Source organism: Bos indicus x Bos taurus, chromosome 3 (assembly GCF_003369695.1).
Source record: "Bos indicus x Bos taurus breed Angus x Brahman F1 hybrid chromosome 3, Bos_hybrid_MaternalHap_v2.0, whole genome shotgun sequence".
In the NCBI taxonomy this organism is placed as follows: domain Eukaryota; kingdom Metazoa; phylum Chordata; class Mammalia; order Artiodactyla; family Bovidae; genus Bos; species Bos indicus x Bos taurus.
In genome coordinates this window covers 59,132,915-59,154,968 of record NC_040078.1, presented here as the reverse complement: position 1 = coordinate 59,154,968, position 22,054 = coordinate 59,132,915, and the positions used below count along the sequence as shown (strand labels likewise).

General features: G+C 38.4%; 1 protein-coding gene and 1 long non-coding RNA gene across 3 annotated transcripts in view; one reads left to right on the top strand and one right to left on the bottom strand.

Annotated features, from left to right (window-relative positions):
• WDR63 (WD repeat domain 63) overlaps positions 1-22,054 on the top strand; it is an 87,213-nt gene that overhangs the window by 19,051 nt on the left and 46,108 nt on the right. For both annotated transcript variants that reach the window (XR_003510320.1, XM_027536683.1), the window contains exons 4-11: positions 1,891-2,072; positions 2,796-2,900; positions 5,266-5,415; positions 6,579-6,778; positions 13,612-13,728; positions 16,920-17,110; positions 17,875-17,999; positions 20,938-21,027. Coding sequence is in view for 1 of the 2 variants with exons in the window: in XM_027536683.1 (XP_027392484.1) it covers positions 1,891-2,072; positions 2,796-2,900; positions 5,266-5,415; positions 6,579-6,778; positions 13,612-13,728; positions 16,920-17,110; positions 17,875-17,999; positions 20,938-21,027 (1,160 nt within the window). In the remaining variant the exon portion in view is untranslated. The remainder of the gene's footprint in view (positions 1-1,890; positions 2,073-2,795; positions 2,901-5,265; positions 5,416-6,578; positions 6,779-13,611; positions 13,729-16,919; positions 17,111-17,874; positions 18,000-20,937; positions 21,028-22,054) is intronic.
• Positions 10,684-17,114, bottom strand: LOC113889684. The gene is made up of 4 exons (XR_003510321.1): positions 17,026-17,114; positions 15,283-15,434; positions 14,878-14,941; positions 10,684-11,888 (listed from the first exon to the last, which is right to left on the bottom strand). It is a non-coding gene; the product is annotated as an uncharacterized LOC113889684 (long non-coding RNA).

The window sequence follows — 22,054 nt, the reverse complement described above, 5'->3', positions numbered from 1 at the left end:
TCTAATTCATCAACAACTTACATTCCAAATGTTTGCTTATTATGCCAACTGACTGTACTTTGCAATATATTTCCATATATAATCAGTGTTACGCCTATGGAGACTAAAAACAAAGCTCACAATTCCTACTTGAAAGGCCACATGCACTTCTCCCCTCAATGATGCTCTTGTTTAGCAGTGGAGGGAGGGTGTCAGACACCCAGGTGTGGGGCCTGGAGAGGATGAGAGTGGGTTCTGGGACTCTGGGAGCTTGTAGTTAGGGGACAGAGTTCTGGGGGTAAATGCAGAACTGAGAGTGGGGTGGTAGAAGCTAGTGATGATAAAAAAAGAAAAAAGAAAATGAGAAGAAGGCTTGAGAGAAGAGATGGCAACAGGCAAAATGATACCTTGTTCCCTTCCATCCACTGTCCTAGGGCTTGCTGCTGCCCAGCACTGACCTGGGGTGGGGGCAAAGGGATAGGAAGAAGAGGAGTGGAAGCCTCCTGAACCTCCCCTCCTCCTCTTCTGGGGGCAGTTCTGGGATTGGGGAACCAGAGGAGGGAAAAGGAACTCCCTATCCCACCTTCTTCCTCACTGCCAGGTTTACCAGTATGACCTAATTGGAAAGTCAGTAGCTTTAAGATGTGAAGAACTGAATAACAGGTTTGACTGTGAAAAAGAGCGCTGGGGAGCAGAGGTACCTATTCAAGGGCATACTAAGGGCAAACAGCACGGAGGTAGGAATGCCAGTAGGGAGGAAGCATTGATGGACTGAGAAGGGCCAAGAGGGGCAGGCAGGTCTTCAGACTGGAGGGAAAGGCAGAAAGTCAGGGCTTGTGCTGATCAGCTGGTGGGCAGGGCTGCAGGCTGTCGCAGGATTCTTTGCTTTACAGACAGATTTTCTCTGTGAGGGCAAATGAGGTCACCTGGTGAGAGAGAGCAGCAGGTGAACAGAGAGGGTGGGGGGTGTTTTAGGAAGGCAATACAGGTTTAGGTTAGAGCCTAAAAGGGCAATAATACCTTAAAACCAAAATTTCACTTTTAAAATCTATCCTAAGAAAAGAATTTGAAATGTGATAAAACTTTATAAACTAGATATTTGTTTGTAGAGTTGTTTATAATCATTAGAAACAAATTAGAAAAATAAAAGTAATGCTTACCAACAACAGAGTGATTAAAAACTATGCTACAGAATTATGCTAGTTTAAAATGATGCATTAGAAAAATTATATAATGTCATAGTAAAATTCTACTGACGTAATGTTAAGTACAAAAGGCAGGATTTAGAATTTCATTTAAGATACTATTAATATGTATGGAGTGACTGGAATGAAACAAACAATTAATATAGGTTCTCTCTTGAGAGATAGTATTATGGGTAATTGTTATTTCTGCCTTTTTATCTTTTTGACGTTTAAGAAATTTTATTTCATTTTGGAGTATAGTTGATTTACAATGTTGAGTTAGTTTCTTCTGTACAAAGAAGTGATTCAGTTACACACATCCATATAATATTCTTTTTCAGATTCTTTCCTATTTAGGTTTTTACAGAATATTGAGTAGTGTTCCCTGTGTTAATCAGTAGGTCCTTGTTTGTTATCTATTTTAAATATAGTAGTGAGTATATGTCAGTCCCAAACTCCCAATTTATCCCTCTCCCCTACCACGTTTCCCTTTTGGTTACTGTAAGTTTGTCTTCTAAGTCTGTGAGTCTGTTTCTGTTTTATAAATAAATTTATTTGCTGACATTTTTTATAATGGACAAACTTGCTTTTAAAATATGAACAATGATTTTAAAGTCTTTTAAAATTTTAAGCAAGACAATTATTTAAAGCAAACAACTGCATATTTCCTAGTGTTCATATTTTAAATGGTTATATTTAATGTCTAAATCCACTTTGCCTTTCTCAGGTCATCCAGAAATTTATCCATTAGTATTAACTACCAAGACCCAGGAAATATTTAACTGCAGAGTAGATGAAGATGTCACAGAAGAACAACCTTACAAACTTATCAAGAAAGAAGATATTTTTGTAGACTTTGCAAACAGAGCTGCAGTATCTGATTTCTACCCAGTCAAAAAAATTGTTCAGGTAGGTATGTCACCCCTCTTTATTTTTCAGCCTTACCTCAAGAGGTTCCTGATACATAATCACAAAAGTTGGAGAGATTCTTGAGCCCAAATCTGACATTTCCCATTACCTTGGGCAAATGCTATCTTGTCCATGTCTCTTTGGGAATCCCTCTCAATGACCCTTTGTGAAAAACAAACTCCTATCAGTGACAGATTGTCTTATTCCACACCCAGAAAAGCTCCTTCTTGCCCTATTTTAACTAGAAAGGGAACCTACTCTATTTTCCCATACTGCTTTGATTGTAAACGTTCATAATTTTAGTCCTAATTTGTCTGCAAACGTGCTAAAGAGTACAACACCAGATAAAAGGAATACTTCTTTTTTTCCTCGTTAGAAATAAAATTGCATGGTAAATTTCCCTGAACCCATTGTGGTTTCTATTTTTTTCCTTTCTTTCTTAAACTTTTTATTTTGTATTGGGTTATAGCCAATTAACAATGTTGTGATAGTTTCAGATGAACAGTGAAGGGACACAGCCATATATATTATCCACCCATTGTGTTTCAAGAGCTCTTGTAAGTTAATAAAATAACTTTGCAATTTGGGGTTATTAACGATAGATTAGCACTATGGTTTTCTTCTACGATTGATTGATTAAAGAAATATTAATTTGGTGTCAATATCTGAAGAAACTGAATGACTGCTGAACATTAACCTTCTCTTTTGATTATATTTTTGTAGGAATATCCTGGAGATGAGCTTCTCCTTGTCTATGATAGAGACTTCAAGTATGGACTTAACTTTTATCTTATTGGAACTGAAGAGGGCAAGGAAAACTATTTAAATGTAAGCACACCCTAAGTCAGTGCAACCTGCTGATTGTCAGAAGGAAGCAGTACCTCTGGGGGTGGGGAGCAGACACGTTCATGATTGTTCTTGTTTGGCTCTGATTCCCTGGGACCTAGAGGAGGTGAGCAGTAAGTGTGCAGTGAGGCAGCTAAGACATCTCCTTCTTTGCCCTTCACTTGCCCAATGAGAGTGGAAACAGTGAATCTGCTCTCAGCCATTCGTTGGCCTATATTCCTGGTTCTTCTCCTGCCATCTCCATGACTTCAGGTAAGTTACTGAACCTCTTACCTGCAAAATGGTGGTACCAGTAGAGCTGTCATGAAGATTAAATAAGCCAATACAGGAAAAGCCTTTTGTACAGCGCCTGACACAAAGCTGGGGCTTCATACATATTTGCTATGATTATTCAAAAGCAAAAATTTGAAAGGACAACTTGGTCATTGGGCGGTTGAAGGGAATGAGGTGTCAAAGATAAGCAAAAAATAAAAGAATGATAGTTTCCAAGGAAATGAAGTCAATTCACCTTTGGGGTGTTGCATTCAAAGTAGTCATGAAAGGTAACAAGTTACCTTCTGGTCTAGCATCCTCATGATGAAGTGTAGTCAAAGTGAGGGAGACAAAGGAGTTTGCATGGTTGCCCAGTAGCAAGAAAAATAAAAGAACGCCATAGAGTTTTAAAATACCTAAAACTTTCTAAATTTGATATATTTGTTAGTCAACATTTTCAATTTCATCTTTATGGTTGTTTTTCTCTGTGTTTTAGTTTTTTATTATGGTGGAATATTTCCAGTGTATAGAAAGGTATACATGATGAAACAAATATCTATACAGAATTAACAAATGTTAATATTTTATCATATTTACTTTAAAGTCTTTTGAAACAAAATATAACAGATAACGTTTCACTCCCTCTTACACATCTTTCTTAATTCAATTTTTCAAACATCTCTATAAGGAAGTATTGTTCTAAGGTTGTTGTTGTCTTTTGTTCAAGGTTTCATACTGTCACCATGTATGTATGTTCTACAGATAATATATATTATTGCTTAAAATTTACATAAAATTACACAACTTGTCTTGCAGCTTCTGTTTTTCACTGAATTGTAAAATTCTAGGATCTATTCATTTTGATACATTTCGACATCATATACATACAGATTGAGTTTGTTCATTCCAATTGTTTTATGAGATTTTATTTTCTGATTATTCCACAGTGTATCAACCCTTTCCTTACTGACATTCATTTAATTGCCCATTTTTTTCACTATTATGAATAAGGTAGCAATGAACATCTATAGATCTATATCTGTATTTATATCCATATCTGTATCTCTTTGCACCTCTTCCTTGTGGACATCTTGGTTTAAAAAAACATTCACTCTTTATAATTTAGTGGATATGTTTATTCATACATGTAATCCTCTTATCAAAAAGCATTATTAAATCAGAGAAAATTAGTTTTGTATTTTATCGAGTTTTAGCATTCCATATTCTTCAATACTTTTTTCTTATCACACATCTTTCCCCTTTATTCTTCTCCTATCTTTTTCTTCTTTCAGCTTCCTTTTTTGTCCTTAAATTCTTTCTTTTTTGCCCTTTATTCTTCCCTTTTTGGCTTAGTTTCCTTCTCATAACTGAACAGCATGAACCAACAAAGAAGAAAAATAATAAGGGAGAGCTTCATGAATTTATCTAAAAGTAAAGTTCATTGCAGAATATACATGTATAACTATAACCTAAATTTGGTTATATATGTGTGTATTTTTTGCTGAACTTATCTCTTTTAAAAAATTGAAGTATAGTTGATTTACAATGTTGTTAGTTTCAGGTGTACAGCAAAGTGATTCAGACATATATACACACACACACACATATATATACACACATATACTTACATATATATTCTTTTTCAGATTCTTTTCCCTTATAGATTATAACAAAATACTGAGTGTAGTTTCCATGCTATACAGTAGGTCTTGTTGGTTATCTATTTTATATATAGTAGTTTGTATATGGGGCTTCCCAAGTGGTGCTAGTGGTAAAGAATCCACCTGCCAATACAGGAGACACAGGAGGCATGGGTTCGATCCCTGGGTTAAGAAGATCCCTTAGAGAAGGAAATGGCAACCCACTCCAGTATTCTTGCCTGGAAAAATCCCATGGACAGAGGAGCCTGGTGGGCTACAGTCCAAAGGGTTGCAAAGAATTGGACACAACTGAGCGAGTTTGCAGACATTCACGCACATTAGTATGTATATGTTAACCCCAAACTTCTAATTTATTTCTCTTCCCTTTTCCTCTTTGGTAACTGTAAGTTTGTTTTCTGGTAGTACATCTTAGAATGCTATTTATTTTATTCCAGCCCCCAGAACTACCAGAAGAACAAGAAGAATATAAAGATCATATTCCTGAAGAAACATATATTTATAGGCCACCTATTTCTAAACCATGGGTTTCTTTGGGCAGTGAAAAAGAAATCGAAGAAGAATCAGTTAAGGAATCTACAAAACAGGTCAGCAGCTTGAATATGATCTCCAGTTATCACCTCCCTAGAGCTGAGCAACACTTATTCCTGAGGAATCCATATGCTTTGCTATGTTTGCTGTGGAGTTATGGTTTTTCTTTTGATAGAAGAATGGTCACTGTCTTAGGTGGGTGTTATGGGTTGAATTATATCTCCTCCTGAAAGATAAGTTGAAGTCCTACCCCCCAGTACTTCAGAAAGGAAATAAGGGGAGTTTTATCCATTATGGCAGGGGTCTTTATAAGAAGATGGGGTTGTGAAGACAGAAACACCAGGAGAACACCATGGAAGATGGGGGCAGAGGTTGGAGTGATGGATCTGCCCCCAGGGAACACCTAGGATTGCTGGCCGTGTCAGCAGAAGCAAGGAAAGAGGCAGGGAACAACAAAAAAAAAAGAGGCAGGGAACGCATTCTCCCGCAGAGTCTTCAGAGGGAACCAACCCTCTAACAGCTCTTTTCCTTTTAAGTTGGGATATAGTTGCTTTACCATATTGTGTTAGTTTCTGCTGTACAAGGAAATGAATCAGCTATATATACACACATCCATCCTTATTACAGACTTCTAGCCTCCACAAAGAAGTGAGAATAAATTGCTGTTGCTTTAAGCCACCTAGTCTGTGGTATGTGATTACAGCAACCCTAGGAAACTAGGGCATTCCCAGAGCAGCCCCTTCCAGGAGCAATTGTGTACAAGTGATTAAAGTGTCTCAGAAAAGAATGGGGGGAGCAGCAGGACAGAGACATGGCAGAAGCCTTGCAAGGGTGCACTCTTAGGCAAAAGTCTAGCAGAGGGAAGGCTTCAGCCTGCACCCCTAGGGAACTCTGGAGTGTAAATTATACCTCAGAGTTGTCCCAAACTAAAGCAAAAGAGATGGGCTTACCTGTGTCTCCTACTGTCTATCCCTGGTCAGGATATAAACTGCCAGTCACTTCCTGTTCCTTGTGCCATCAGGCAAAGTGACCTGGTAGCCCTAGAGCATCCTCCATGGAGGAGCAATAGGTGGTGGCTTTGGGAACCGAGAGCGCAAGACCCGGAAAGGTGCACAGAAATTACATCCAGGAGGATGTGGGCAGAGCACCAGTGCTGTCGACCACACATCTGTTCTTCTCCAGAGACTTCTGTCTCCTTTACTGCTCACCTGTGTTGCAGATTACATATATGATTTCTCGAAAACGAAGTGAATTTGGCGCCCCCATTAAGTTCAGTGACCAGAATGCTTCCAGTGTGAAAGATGCCTATATTGAATGTACAGCCTACTCAGATAAAAATTTCACTCTTAAGCAACTTGAGAGAGATGTTGGCATGCAAGTAGTCCCCCAAATCAAGGAAACAAGTACTCAGACAAGATGGTAAGTATGAAATGAATATATATATATATATATTTTTTTTTTTTTTCAAAAAAGCAACTATGGTAAAACCTGGCAGTATCTGTGATTACTGTGACAGAGCTTTATAATAGAAACTAATTGACAGTGATGCCACATCTCCACAGAGAAATCCAGCTCAAGAAAAACTAATTATAATTACCAATGCTTCTTAAAAATCTTACTAGGAAAATGAAATACAAGTATATATATGACTGTATAAAGGGGCTTCCCCAGTGACTCAGCGGTAAAGAATGGGCCTGTAAAGCAGGAGACGAGAGTTCAGTTCCTGGGTTAGGAAGATCCCCTGGAGCAGTGTATGGAAACCCACTCCAGTATTCTTGCCTGGAGAATCTTATGGACAGGGGACCCTGGCGGGCTACAGTACATGGGCTCGCAAAGAGTCAAACACGACTAAAGCAACTTAGCACGCACGCAGGCTTATTTTTAGGATTAAAAAAACTTTTATTTTGAAGTAATTTTAGATCATAGAAGATAAGCCACAAATGTTGGATATGATTTTGAGACCTAGAGAAAGAGAAAACTGCCCAGAATTTTTTTAATGACCTGAACAGTTCCAGGGGGTGGTATAAGCAGAGTTCGCAAAGGACTAGCCCAGGTTGGGTGGACGGAAGCAGATTCTCTGTGGCAGGCAGGAAGGAATTTTTTCAAGTTCTGAAGCAAAGAAGAGGAAAGATTAAAGCTATTAAATAAGTTGAGCCAGATTAATTTTTGAGAGCTTAGTATTGAAACTCCAACTAAAAATCTTAATTTATCTACTTAAAAAAATTGGAATATATAATGGAACTATATGTAACCTTATCCTGTATTTTCCAAGTCTCCTGTAAATGTGTTATCATACTTTCATAATTAAAAAAATTTTTAATTAAAAAAAAATAAGATGAGCAAGGCAGTATGTATTGGAGTACAGAGAGGGAAAAAAAGCCTGTAGTTGAGGAGATTGGCCAGAGTCCGTGTGTGTGTGTGTGTGTGTGTGTGTGTGTGTGTGTGTTAGTCGCTTAGTCATGTCTGATTCTTTTCGACCCTATGGACTGTAGCCTGCCAGGCAGCTCTGTCCATGGGATTCTCCAGGCAAGAATACTGAAGTGAATTGCCATGCCTTCCTCCAGGGATCTTCCTGACCCAGGGATCAAGCCCATGTCTCCTGCATTGCAGGCACCTCAGCCACCTGGGAAGCCCAGATAAGAGTCTTCTATAATTAAACCTGGTCACAGGTAAAATGTGACCAGTGTCTAAAATAAAGTAGTGGCAGTAAACCAAGAAAGAGTGAAAAGGAGACATGTGTAAATACAAAATTCTAAAACTCCCATCATTAGAACCAACAAACAGTTAGCTAATTTCTCTGCTTTTTTTTTTCTTAACAACAAAACTCTTCACAGAAGTTTTCCACATTTGCTAATTCTACCTTCTCTTCTTCCATTCTGTCTTAAGCCCACTCTAGTCTTAACAAGGTCCCCAAAGACCTGCAGTGGTCTGAATGCCTAATCCAGTTTTCAGATACCCTCTCTCTCCATTTCTCAGCAGTATTTAACATGGTTGACTGTCTCTTCTTCTTGGCTTATGAGCAATATTTAATGTACTCTTTCTAACTCACTGGCAGCTCCTTCTCAGTCTCTTTTACTGGATCCTTGTCCTCCCAACTTCTAAACATTAAAGGACCCCCAAATCTAACTCCTTTTGATGTTTTTTCTAACTACACTTAATCCTTGGGTGAATTTTTTAAGTTAGAGCACATGTACATCGATACCAGGGGTCAGGATAAGATGAGTCAGAAGTCAGGGAGCATATGGACAGACAGGCCAAACCAAAAGAGGAAGAGAAAGACAAGGATTGGTAGACAAGGACTGGTAGTCACGTCTTGGCAGAGAATTAGGACATCAAAAATCATTAAACATTGACAAGTAAGGGTAAGACCGGAAGGACAGTGGTGATTCATTAGTACAAAAGAAACTTGGATTTGGAGACAAATTTCTTAGTCAAGCCAACTAGAGATTTCTGTTTACTCAGCCATAAAAAGGAATGAAATTGGGTTATCTGTAGAGATGTGGATGGACCTAGAGTCTGTCATACAGAGTAAAGTAAGACAAATAGAAAAAACAAATACTGTATATTAACACATATATGTGGAATCTAGAAAAATGGTACAGATGAACCTATTTCCAGGGCAGCAATAAAAATGCAAATATAGAAAACGGACTTGTGGACAGAGCAGGGGAAGGGAAGGAAGGGAGGAATTGGGAGATTAGGATTGACATATAGACACTACCATGTGTAAAATAGATAAACAGTGGGACCCTGCTATAAAGAACAGGAAGCTCATCTCAGTGCCCTGTGATGACCTAGATGGGTGAGATGTGGGTGGAGTGAGAGGAGGTCCAAAAGGGAGGGGATATATGTATACGTATAGCTGATTCACTTCATTGTACAGAAGAAACTAATGCAACATTATAAAACAATTATACTCCAAAAAAATAAAAAGAATGAGTCAGCCAGGGTAGACTCAGGAAGGAACTTATGACAGCAGGGGCCCTAACCACAGGACTTTAGATTTAGTAGGTTCTCCATGCATGTTGAGTGATTATGATGGACAGTTGTTTCTATGTAGCTGGAGAGAAAAAACGAGAAATAGCTGCAGATCTTGACCCACAAAGTGGAGGAAAGTGTGGAGGAGTGAATGACAAGGAATTCAAATAGTTCACATCTAAGTAACTTAGGAGAATGCTGGTATCATGTACTAAGATCAGAAATTAGGTGGAAAAGATGGGATATATGATTGTGATGGAAGAAGTTAAAAAAAAATCAGAGATAAGGTTCAAAGATTAATGACTATGAAAATAAATGTTTACAGTGTTCTTACGACATACCAGGCATTTTTCTAAGTACTTTGCACACACAACTCAGTTAATTCTTACAACTGCCATCTGAGGTAGACACTATTTCCATTTTACAAATAAAGAAACTAAAGCAAAGAGGTTAAAAATGAAAGCACAATGTTTAGAACATAATTTAAATTTTAAGCAGTAATGAATAGATTTGCTGAGAAACAACAAAACAAATCACAGGTTAAAAAGTGAGAGTGTACTGTCTGAGTCACCAAGGAAGCCCACTCAAATGACTGCGATCACTATTTTTAAGAAAATGCATGCACCTGTAGTTAATTGCCATAAGAATATTTTAAAGTAAAAATGATTTACCAGATGTTCTAATCTCTTAGGATATGTTATTGGTTTAACTGTGTTCCCTCAAACTGATATGTTGAAGTCCTAACCTCTAGTACCTCAAAATGTGGCTTTATTTGGGGATGGGGTTTCTAAAGAGGTAATTAAATTAGAAGGAGGTAATTAGGGTGGACCCTAATCCAGTATGATTGGTTTCCCTATGAGAAGAAGACATCTGAACTTAGAAAAAAATACAGAGCAAAAACCATGCGAAAGTATATGGAGAAATTTCCATTTACAAGTCAATGAAAGGAGCCTCGGAAGAAACAAACACAGCTAGCACCTTGATCCAGAATTTATATCCTCCAGAACTGTGAGAAAAAGCAAAAATCTGTTCTTTAAGCTATCTAGTCTCTTTCTCTGGAGAAGACAATGGCAACCCACTCTAGTACTCTTGCCTGGAAAATCCCATGGACGGAGGAGCCTGGTAGGCGGCAGTCCATGGGGTCGCTAGGAGTCGGACACGACTGAGCGACTTCACTTTCACTTTTCACTTTCATGAATTGGAGAAGGAACTGACAACCCACTCCAGTGTTCTTGCCTGGAGAATCCCAGGGACGGGGAAGCCTAGTGGGCTGCCGTCTATGGGGTCGCACAGAGTCGGACACGACTGAAGTGACTTAGCAGCAGCAGTCTCTTTCTCTAGTACTTTGTTATAGCAGCCCTAAACACTGAATTCAGAAAACATTTTCTTGAATTTGTTTATTAGGTAGCATATTACTTGTCATAGATTTCAGATTCTGTGATGAAATTCAAGTGAGAGAGGCTAATCATTTTTTATGCCTCAAAGGCACATTTTGTGTTATTGTATATGTTTATTTACCCGCCTTAATGAAAGTAAATGTTGGTATTCTTTGACACTGGGTATTTAATCAAATTTTATCCAGTACTGGAAATTTGCTTGCTTCAGGTAGTTTGGGGAATCAATAATGTATCTGAGTAGGAATTTCTATAAATTCTATCTAATTTATTACCTTACCATAAACATGTTTAAGGAAGATCAATGTCAGATTTGTTTATGCAAGGCAGGTACTATGATATTAAAACAAAACGACAGTAAAAATAACATTTTAAAGATCACTGCAATTCAGTGTTGCTAGCTGGCTTCTTCCTTTTCTTTTTTTCATTGAAAGAAGCAAACTAGTTGCCACAATAGGAAACTGGTTTATCTTTCTAATAATTGACCTGTAGGATAAATAAATCAAGAGGAAATAGTCCACTAATGGGAAGTAAAGTTCTTAAGAGAGTTAGACAAGCAAAGAAAGGCATATATTTATAATGACAAGATAGAAAAGAGTAGATTAGGTAAAAGAGAAACATAAAAAAAGAAAAATTTGGGAGTCATAACACCATTGTTCTTAGAACATGAATGATGTTTTGAACCCAGACCTTGCCTGGCTTCCCTGTGTGAATGAGCAACTAAAGTCTAAATTCCAGAAAGTAGTCAAGCTATGTCTGAGAGGTGCTACTAATATAACGTCCATCATCATTAATAAACATCTCAATAGCTAGTAGCACCTCATGCTGTCTTGAGACTAAGATTTTATTTTTATGTAAAACATAAAATGTATGTTTATTAATTCCATATTTGTCATAGAATCTGTGTATTTTCTAAATGCTTAATAAATGTGGTCAGTGCTTGAGGTTGCATTAGAAAAAAAAAAAAAAAAGTGAGAGTGACTCAGTCATGTTGCTACTTTGATGAAACCACCAGGAGCCACATAATCCTACCCAGAGGGCCCTAGTGTGGATAGAAACCAAAAGGTAAAGCTTGGGTTCTATCTGAACCCCAGTCTCTGGTTCCAACACCAACATTCTTTCTCTCCATCATCCTGTCTTCTGCTGTGGACACTGATCTAGGCAGGGAAAAAAGAAGTTACTGTTTAATTAAATATGAACAAAACTCTCTTTAGCACTCTTTTTGATTACTTTGCCATTTGTAAAGACAAATATACTTGCCTTTCAGAGACATGTTACTGACATTTGTTCGACAAACACAGATTACATATAACCTAAATTTTTGGAGCACTTAAAATGTGCTAGGCACTGTTTTACAAGCTTTGCATCTATTCATTTGCATCTATTGCATCATTCAATCCTTACCATGACACTGTGAGCTAGGGGACATTAAGAACCTCAGTTAGAGATTAAAAAACAGGCACAGAGAGGTTCAATATTGGGTTGGCAAAAAAAGTTCATTTGGGTTTTTCCATATGATGTAACAGAAAAACCCAAACAAACTTTTCGGCCAACATGTAATTCATTAGCTCAGGGTCACGTAGCTAGTAAGTGACAGAACCCGGCTTCAAAGCCAGGCAGCCTGTCACCAGAGTGTACTCTCTTAAGGACTGTATCACATGATCTTACTACAGCCCCATACCCTAAGATCAAGGAGCTCACCCAGTCTAGTGGGTGAGACTGACAAAGCCCAGAGGTATAATACAATGTATAATGTCCAGGGGTAGAAGCGAATACCGAGAGCAAACTGGCTGGAATAATTTCTCCCAGAATCCTGCTGTCATTACTGCCAAAATGTAAATTATTTCTGGTTTTGTATATTTAGAGCAGTTTCTCAACCTCACCACCACTGTCTGGATAATTCTCTCTTGTGGGGGGTAGGGGTGGGGTGCCGTCTTGTACTCTCTAGGGTGTTTAACAACATCTCTGGGCTCTATGCACTAGGTGCCAAAAGCACTTCCAGTTGTGACAACCAAAATTGTTTCCAGACATTACCAAATATTCCTGGATTGAGACGATGGGATAGGATCTCACTGGTTTAGAAACTCTGATTTAATGAAATGAAGAAAGAATGAAAAACAAATGTAACAAAATGTTAATAATTGAGAACAGACTTGTGGGAAGTATGGGAAGGAGAGAGTGGGACTAATTGAGAGAGTAGCATTGACATATATATACTGCTGCTGCTGCTAAGTCGCTTCAGTTGTGTCCTACTCTGTGCAACCCCGTAGACGATGGCAGCCCACCAGGCTCCTCCGCCCATGGGATTTTCCAGGCAAGAGTACTGGAGTGGGGTGCCATTGCCTTCTCCGAATATGTGAAATAAATAGCTAATGGGAAGCTGCTATTAATATATAATATAGGGACCCAGCCTGGCAGCTCTGTTAGGACCTAAAGAGGCAGGATGGGGAGGCAGTGGGAGGGAGGGGATATATATATATATATACACACTTATGGCTGATTCACGTTGTTGTATGGCAAAACCCAACACAACATTGTGAAGCAATTATCTTCCAATTAAAAATGTTTAGATATGTTAATAATTGATGAATCTGGGTGAGGAGTGTATGGGAATTTCTTATACCCTTCTTAAAACTTTTCTGTAAGTTTAAAATAGTATCTAAATTTTTTTAAAATAAAGAACTTGCTGATTACATCAGAGAGAAATTCACAAATACTTTGAATGGCAGCTGGTATCTAAGGTAAGGAAAAAATTCAATATATAGAATTTAAATATTAAATAATATCCTAATATGGTCACAGAGAAAAATTTTTGACCTGCCATGACCTATATTTGTCTTTGATCTAATTTTTGGTATTCAATTTCTTTTAATTTATTAGGACACATCCCAAAAATGCTGCTACGCAATATTATCCAAGAGAATTTTTGGAAGAAGAAAAAGAGGCATTGGGACAATCAAAGACTTTAACTGAGTTTCTTAACAGTGTGTCCACAAGGTAAAAACTATGTATCAAATTAAAGAAACATAAAATGTGTTTATTTATGTGTAATAAGAGACCTTAAAAAACAACTCCATACCTGATGTACAGGTAGAAAGTGTGAAGACAGTTCTTAGACACCCATGAACATGTGATACTTTCTACAGATTATGTCTTCCTTTCCGTTCTATTGCTAAGCAACATCCTGGGCCTTCCAAGCTAGGGCCACACCAAACGGCGACATCTGGGGCCACACCAAACAGCATGAACCTGGAAGGTGTATACTGCTGAACACGTGAGGATGTTTTCCTAATGGCAAATTACCATTTATTTACCATGGTTTCTATTAGTTAAGTCTTTTTCTTGATTTTTTATAGGATTACAAATGGGGATGTTGTGGATATTGAGGGTGATCATCACCATGATAGGAATTTACAAAAATATATTTTAAATGAGAATCTGAATTCAGTTCAGATATAATTTTTGGATGTGCCATCCTTATCTCTAATTCCTGTGTTGCTGCACTCTTACTGGCTCTGAAATAGAAGTGTCTTCAGAATGTCCCTTCACTCATACCAGGGCCCTAGGCAGACCCTGAGGACTTCCAAACCAGAGAAAAAGTTTGAATGTCTCATCAAGGTGATATCAGAGTTCAAATGAGTGGAACCAATGGTGGACAAGTCTGCCAGCTGTGCCAATAGGTTGGGTTCCATTTTTTTCCCAAAATTAAAGATTTGGTAGACAAATTCATACATAGCCCAAGTTAAGCTTTTTTTATTTTTAGGGAAACATTTTAAGAGTAAATGTCTTGAAAATTCCAACAACTCTCAAAAAGTTGTTACCTAGAGAGAAGCTGGTTCAAATTTTCAGTATAATTATTCAGAAAGAGCTTATTAACTATTTTCCACTCACTCACAGCAAGTGTGCTATAGTTTTTCCTATGTGGACAATTAGAAAGAAACCAGAATACCTGAGGTTTCTTTTCCTTTCCACACAAAAATTCAGTAATTATTGAAAATTTTCCTAAGAACATTAAAAATGAGAAGTCTGTCTATATACAATCAATTTTGAGGGAATAAATGCTCTATAGCCAATTCGCAATTATGTACACTGCATATTATCTTTAGACTTGGACTTTTATTCTTCCCTTTCAGTTGCCATACTTACAAAGAGAGGGATAGTGAAGAGCTTGATAATTCCTTCCTTGAGATATGGGATGGAGGAGCCAGAACTATAAGAAGAAAGAAGGAAAATTGGTATAGGAATTTTAACAGCCCTGGCCAAGAATAAAAAAGAAACCCGCATAAACATCACAGCCATGCTTCCCACTCTAGAACTGTTTTAAGGTTTGGTTAATTTTTTAAAATGAAAATAAACCTTGTTTTGTTCTGGATGAGAACTCTTTTAGAAATGAGTTCCTTCCTTGTCATAGAATTTTGTCTAGAACAAACTAAAGCAAGCATTATTTGCAAAAGAAGAAAATGATCTGAGAGGAAAGTGAGAAACTTCAAGGGAGTTCAAAGCAACTGAGAAACATTCATCTTGAGGTTAAGAAAAAGAAAAAAACAATACCCATGGGCTTTCACTCAGGCTACAAGCTTTGCAAGCCTCAGATTCATCACGCTCAGGAACCACGCAGTACAGTGCAGGGAAATCAAGAAACAGGAAACCAGAGAAAAGGTGTTGTCTTCACTTCTTCCTTGTGAGTTACTTCCCAGTGCAGGCTGAAATATAAGAAATGATTTTGAAAATGCTATTAATAACAAATGCTTCTACTTGAAACTGAGTTTAAACCTTGAAGCTCTGGGTGTGAACCTGCCCTACACAGGGTGATTCAAACTTTAATGTGCACATGAACCTCCTGGGCATCTTGTTAACATGCAGGTTCCGACTCAGTAGATCTGGGGTGGAACCTGTCACTCTGCATTTCTAATAGCTCCAGGTTATCCTGATGCTGAAAGTGATTTGGACTTTCAGTCATTAGAGTAAAACCTTGGGTGGCATTCTATTTGTGGGAAAGCTCCTAGAGGCCTTGGGAGTGGGCTGAGTTTTCTAGCCTAAGCACATAAAGGGACAGTAGACATTATAGCAACTTATAAAACAGGAACTTGTCAAGCTGAGTTCCTTAAACTAAGAAGAGTACTCAGATTGTTTTTCAGAGGAGCAATATTAGTACTTTTAGCAGGATAATTTTTCATTTTTTAAGGACTGTCTCATCCATTGTGGGAAGATTAGAAATAGAATTAAACACACTAGCACTTCCCAGACACTGTGATGCTAAAACCACCACCCACACCATGCATATACACACATTTCTAAACTCCAAATCTTCCCTTGAGAAACTCTCATTTGTTGTTTTGAATTATATATATAGTATAATTATTATATGTATCAGTATAATAATTATATATAAATACAGTAATTAGTATACATGATCATTTCGTACTGAATATGGCTAAAAGAATTTGCTCTTTCTATCAATTTGGAGTTTTTAAAAAGCAAATGAGATCAAGTTCAAAGTAGACATTTACTGAGAAGTTCACTGTGAAAAATAAAGGAAGAGGAAGCATGGTTGAGCAGGGAGAGCTTTAGACAAAGTCTCAGCCAACCCGACAGGGAGCTGCAGAGGAAGATGGCCTGTTGGAGGAGTCTGGCCTGGGGCAGAATCGGCAACCCTGGAGTATGCAGCCAACGTGCTGTCATTGACCCACAGAGAGCATGAGCTTGGCTGGGAAGCTGAGGCATATTGTGATGCTGTTAGAGGCTATTGTGGGTTTCCCTGGGGGCTCAGTGTAAAGAATCTGCCTACCATGCAGGGGACATGAGTTTGAGCCCTGGGTCGAGAAATCCCCTGGAGGAGGGCATGGCAATCCACTTCAGTATTCTTGCCCAGAGGAACCCATGAACAGAGGAGCCTGGGGGGCTACAGTCCATGGGGTTGTAAAGAGTCAGGCATGACTGAAGCAACTGAGCACGCAGAGGCTGTCAGCTAACAGTATCCTGGCACTAGAAGTTCTGAGTAGCACACTGCCATGAGTTTTTTTTCGCTCAAGTCATTTAATATTTCATACAGGTGTTAATTGTTAGTTATGAAATACAACGGAGAACATTTTTTTCTTTCAGTATAAATGAAGCAGGAGGAGCTGCTGAAAGACGTATCAGTGAATACTAAAATTCAACCTTTAATTCTTTTCTCATTTACAAAATAGTGTGGAAATAGCCCTACAGCAAAATGAAATCATGAATACATTTATTCATGACTGGAAATGCCTGGCAGAAGAAGAAGGCACCTTTGGGGATAAGACGGATACCCACCTGAAAGAGTACCAGTCCTTTACTGACCTTCACAGCCTAACAGAGAAGATGATCACCTGCGTCTCCTGGCATCCAGTCATCTACGGTGAGGCAGAGTCTTGACTGGGATTCCCTCCTGGGATGACATCAGAATAACCTGTTGCTTTTATATGCACACTTGCAAACTGGCTCACTTTAAATAAGACAGTCTGTATTCCTGAGTGCCTGTGCCTGCCAAGAGCTTTCTTCACCCTCTCTTCGTCTCTCCTCCCAGCTACCTTTTGGGACCACACTGTGGTCTGTACTTTATAAAGAGAGGACCAGAGCTCCCACGTTGCTCAGCTGGTGTAATGCCAAATCTGGATTTGACTGGGACTTGTTGGGCTCCCAAGACTAGCTTCACTCCCTGCAACACTCTGCCTCTCTGATTACTGGGCAAGATAAGAGACACATATCCTTTAAAGTGCTCAGCAGCTAAGAGGGTAGGAATGTGCAAGGGCGGAACGATGGACAGAACCAGCCTTGCTCTCTTTCTTCCTCCTTTCCTGCCCAGTGTTGGCCCTCTCCTCACAAAAACAAACACCTTTTGTTCTTACTAAGTCTTCAAAGTGCAGCATTGATTTTATGTCAACAGTCCGTCTCAGTGTGGACCAACCACAGTCAAGTGCTAATAGGCAACAGTGGCTACTGGCAACCAATGTAGTATGAGACAGTGTAGCTCTAACAATACTCTTGGTCTCCTGTAGAATATTTTTACACAGGTTCCATTAAAATGGAAGTGAACAGTGACTATGTAGCAAAACAAAACCTAAAAACACTTCTCTGTGCACAATGGTTGCAGATTTTAATTCCCAGTTGTGTTCCAAACAGGGCTAATAGCTGTGTCGGTGGCTGTACGACTGTCCTTTGAAGAGAGGGTCCACTTTTCTGGTAAATTATTGCTGCAACCATCACTGATTCTTTTCTGGAGTTTCTCCGATCCCATACATCCTCAGGTAATACAGGAGAGTCATCCATATGGTCTAAAAATTTCAAATACTACTTTCACATATCTTTAGCACTTTTAATTGCAAATCATTTTATAATCACTTAAGGTTGTAAACCCCTATAAAGCTAGGCTTTCTTCAGAATTTTTTTGTCATTCAATTTGAGCGAAACTCAAGTTTACACTCAGCTTATTGAAAAAGTTATTGAACAAATCAACATATTATTTTTAAAAATATTGTAAGAGAAATGTTCAATTGATTTTAAAAGAGCAAACTCTTTTATGGGCTTTATTTCAATACTAATTGTTCAAATGCAAAGAGACTTTAGTCTCCCATGAACTTCATCAATTCCAAGGATCACCAGCAGGAGGTAGTAATGAGTAAAGAGGACTGTGTGGGAGATAGTGGGGAGTGGTGGGGACTGTGGCTCTGGAGAGTGCACAGCCCATCTGCGGGGACAGTACTCTTCAGCTGTTGCTGTCAAGTGGTCCCGCTTGTTGACAGAATTCAGCAATTTTGTAGGAGATCTCCCAAGTTTTAAATGCCTCAACTAAAACTAAATCAAAACACACAGCAATCCAAATAAAATAGGCTGATGGCTGGGTTTACCCCCCACAGTGTTCAGTCTCCAATGTCTGCTCAAGATGAGTTCTGTTTAGGGGGAGGGAGTTTATAGTGTTAAATTAAGTTTTTTCAACATACTTAAATATTTTAATATTTTGTTTCTATAAAGCATTGTATAACTAAAGTTTCCTTAATAAGCCTTCATTTCGGTTCAGTTGCTCAGTCGTGTCCAGCTTTTTGCGACCCCATGAACTGCAGCTCAACAGGCCTCCCTGTCCATCACCAACTCCTGGAGTTTACCCAGATTCATGTCCATTGAGTCAGTGATGCCATCCAACCATCTCATCCTCTGTCATCCCCTTCTCCTGCCCTCAGTCTTTCCCAGCATCAAGGTCTTTTCAAATGAGTCAGCTCTTTATATCAGGTGGCCAAAGTATTAGAGTTTCAACTTTCAACTTCAACATCAGTCCTTCCAATGAACACCAGGACTGATCTCCTTTAGGATGGACTGGTTGGATCTCCTTGCAGTCCAAGGGACTCTCAAGAGTCTTCTCCAACACCACAGTTCAAAAGCATCAATTCTTCGGCACTCAGCCTTCTTCACAGTCCAACTCTCACATCCTTACATGACCACAGGAAAAACCATAGCCTTGACTAGACGGACCTTTGTTGACAAAGTAATGTCTCTCCTTTTTAATATGCTGTCTAGGTTGGTCATAACTTTCCTTCCAAGGAGTAAGCGTCTTTTAATTTCATGGCTGCAATCACCATCTGCAGTGATTTTGGAGCCCCCAAAAATAAAGTCAGCCACTGTTTCCACTGTTTCCCCATCTATTTGCCATGAAGTGATGGGACCAGATGCCATGATCTTCGTTTTCTGAATGTTGAGCTTCAAGCCAACTTTTTCACTCTCCTCTTTCACTTTCACCAAGAGGCCCTTTAGTTCTTCTTCACTTTCTGCCATAAGGGTGGTGTCATCTGTATATCTGAGGTTATTGATATTTCTCCCGGCAATCTTGATTCCAGCTTGTGCTTCTTCCAGTGTTTCTCATGATGTACTCTGCATATAAGTTAAATAAGCAAGGTGACAATATTCACCCTTGATGTACTCCTTTTCCTATTTGGAACCAGTCTGTTGTTCCATGTCCAGTTCTAACTGTTGCTTCCTGACCTGCATACAGATTTCTCAAGAGGCAGGTCAAGTGGTCTGGTATTTCCGTCTCTTTCAGAATTTTCCAGCCTTAGCCTCCCCTATTCCTTCTTCCTTAATTCATCTGAATAAAGACAATTTTTACTGCTAGAGAGTCTAGATACTTTAATTATTATAGATACTGAGATCAAAATGACAGTTCTGTCATTCTTCCTCCTTGGCCTACTTACCACAAGAATGGTGCCATCTCTCACAGGGGTTTTCTAGCATTTTCCAGTAGTGTAGAACTACTCTCCAGTCCATGCCATGGAAGTGTGGCTGAACCTCCTGGCAAATAGGAAGAGCGAAGAAACACTCTCCTTTCCTCTATTTTCAAGAATAGTTTTTAAAAGATATGCAAATAATTTCTTAAAGATATAATGCAAGTGATTTTGTCTTTGTTCTAATCAAAACTATAAGAAAGTATTAAAAGATTTTATTTTCAAAAGTAGAGTTTTCTCTAGAATTTACAAAATGCCAAATAAACCAAGATAATCCATCCCAATTCCAATTTAGCTCAGTGCTGGTAAACCAGTGACCTTTGGAATCTTTATTTTTGGTCATTAATGTTTAAAGAAGAATGATAACCATGCAAGTGTTGAGCTTGGTGGTGACACAGTAGCACAGATGCTAACTATGGTTAGTATATCTATTTCCTCATACTGTTGTATTCCTTGCAGTGCTTCCTCCCTACCCCCCAGGCACTTGACTTTGTTTATGGGTTCTGTATTATTTTTAAAATTTGAAATAATATCACTGGCAACTCCATCATCTCTTTTTGTTCACACGTTTATTTTTGAGTGCTCATTCTGTGCCATGCTAGTATATATGGATGGAAATAAATCATACAAATATCCTGACCTCCCATAGCTTGCTCTCCACATTTTTCAGAAGCACTGATTTCATAGTCTTTTTATTTATTAAAAAATATATATATAACATTGACCCATGGAGGGTGGAGGAGGGGAGACCAGGTCCCCTTGAGAATCCTGCTCTCATGTGCATGATCAACATCCAGAATAAAATTCAGCAAAAGCAGCTTCCGCTCCGGAGGTAGAATTCTGGGAATGGACTCCATGTGCATGTTTTTATAAATAACTATAAAATTAGACTTGTGACTTTATTAATATTATTTTCTTGCTATGATCATAATAGTTTTTCTCATTATCTCTTGAATTTGGGGATTTACCTTAGTTAATGCTGGAAAGCCCAGATGATATCTTCTGCTTCCAGTTCTGTCCGACTGACCCTAATATCATTGCTGGCGGCTGCATAAATGGACAGGTACGTCTGTTTTTTTTTTTTTTTTTTTTTTCAGCTCTTTATTAATTTAGGCAGCATTCTGTTATACAGTTTGACTGGTTATTTTTGTGAACTTAAGGGTTCAATTCAGCAGAGGAAAGGCATGCCAATTGCATGCCAATCACCATACCAGGAACTGGGGTATAAAAATGTGGTAGATATGGCATCTGGGCTCAAGATGTCCACAGGGTAACCCAGTTAAATGGTAACTGGAAGAAAACCAGGTCAGATCTATTTGTGTTGCTGAACTAGAACCATACATTGTGTAAGATTCCATGGAAGAACAAAAACCATAAGCATAATACCTCTTGGCCAGGAGGTCTCTTCTGAAATTTCCCTAGGGGCAGGAGTCAGGGAATGATCCAGGATTTAGACAGAATTCTCTGGAAAACATACCTATATCACTGAATTTATGTATGTATAATTTGACACCTTTTAAAAATTATGTAATTTGTATAAAACTTAGATTCTCTCTTCCAGTTGCCTGTTTATCCAACAAAACAAAACAAAAAGCTTATAGCTATTTTATGATCAAAGTTTAATTTCATTGTGATATAATGAATTTGACCATTACAAGGATATAATGATCTTTTATCGTGTGGCTAGGAAAGCTTTCTTGTGGTTGAAATGTAAATGACTGCATCATCCATGCTCACTTATCGAGAACCAAGACATCTAAGTAAACTAATTTTCTTCCACGGTTTTGTTCAACAATAACTAGTGGTTATAATGAGGATTCAGAGCACATCCTCCAAGCCCCGCGAATACTGCCCTCTTTACTGATTGAGAAGGTGGCACAACTTTTCAGAATATTTTTTTTTTTTAATTTTAGTTTTTTTTTTTTATTTTAATTGGAGGCTAACTACTTTACAATATTGTGTTGGTTTTGCCATACATCAACAAGAATATTTTAGAAAAGCAAATGATGAAAATAAAATCAGCCACAATTTTGTAATCCTGATATTTTAGTGTATGGAAATGACTTTTAATCATTGAAAATTATTCTAGC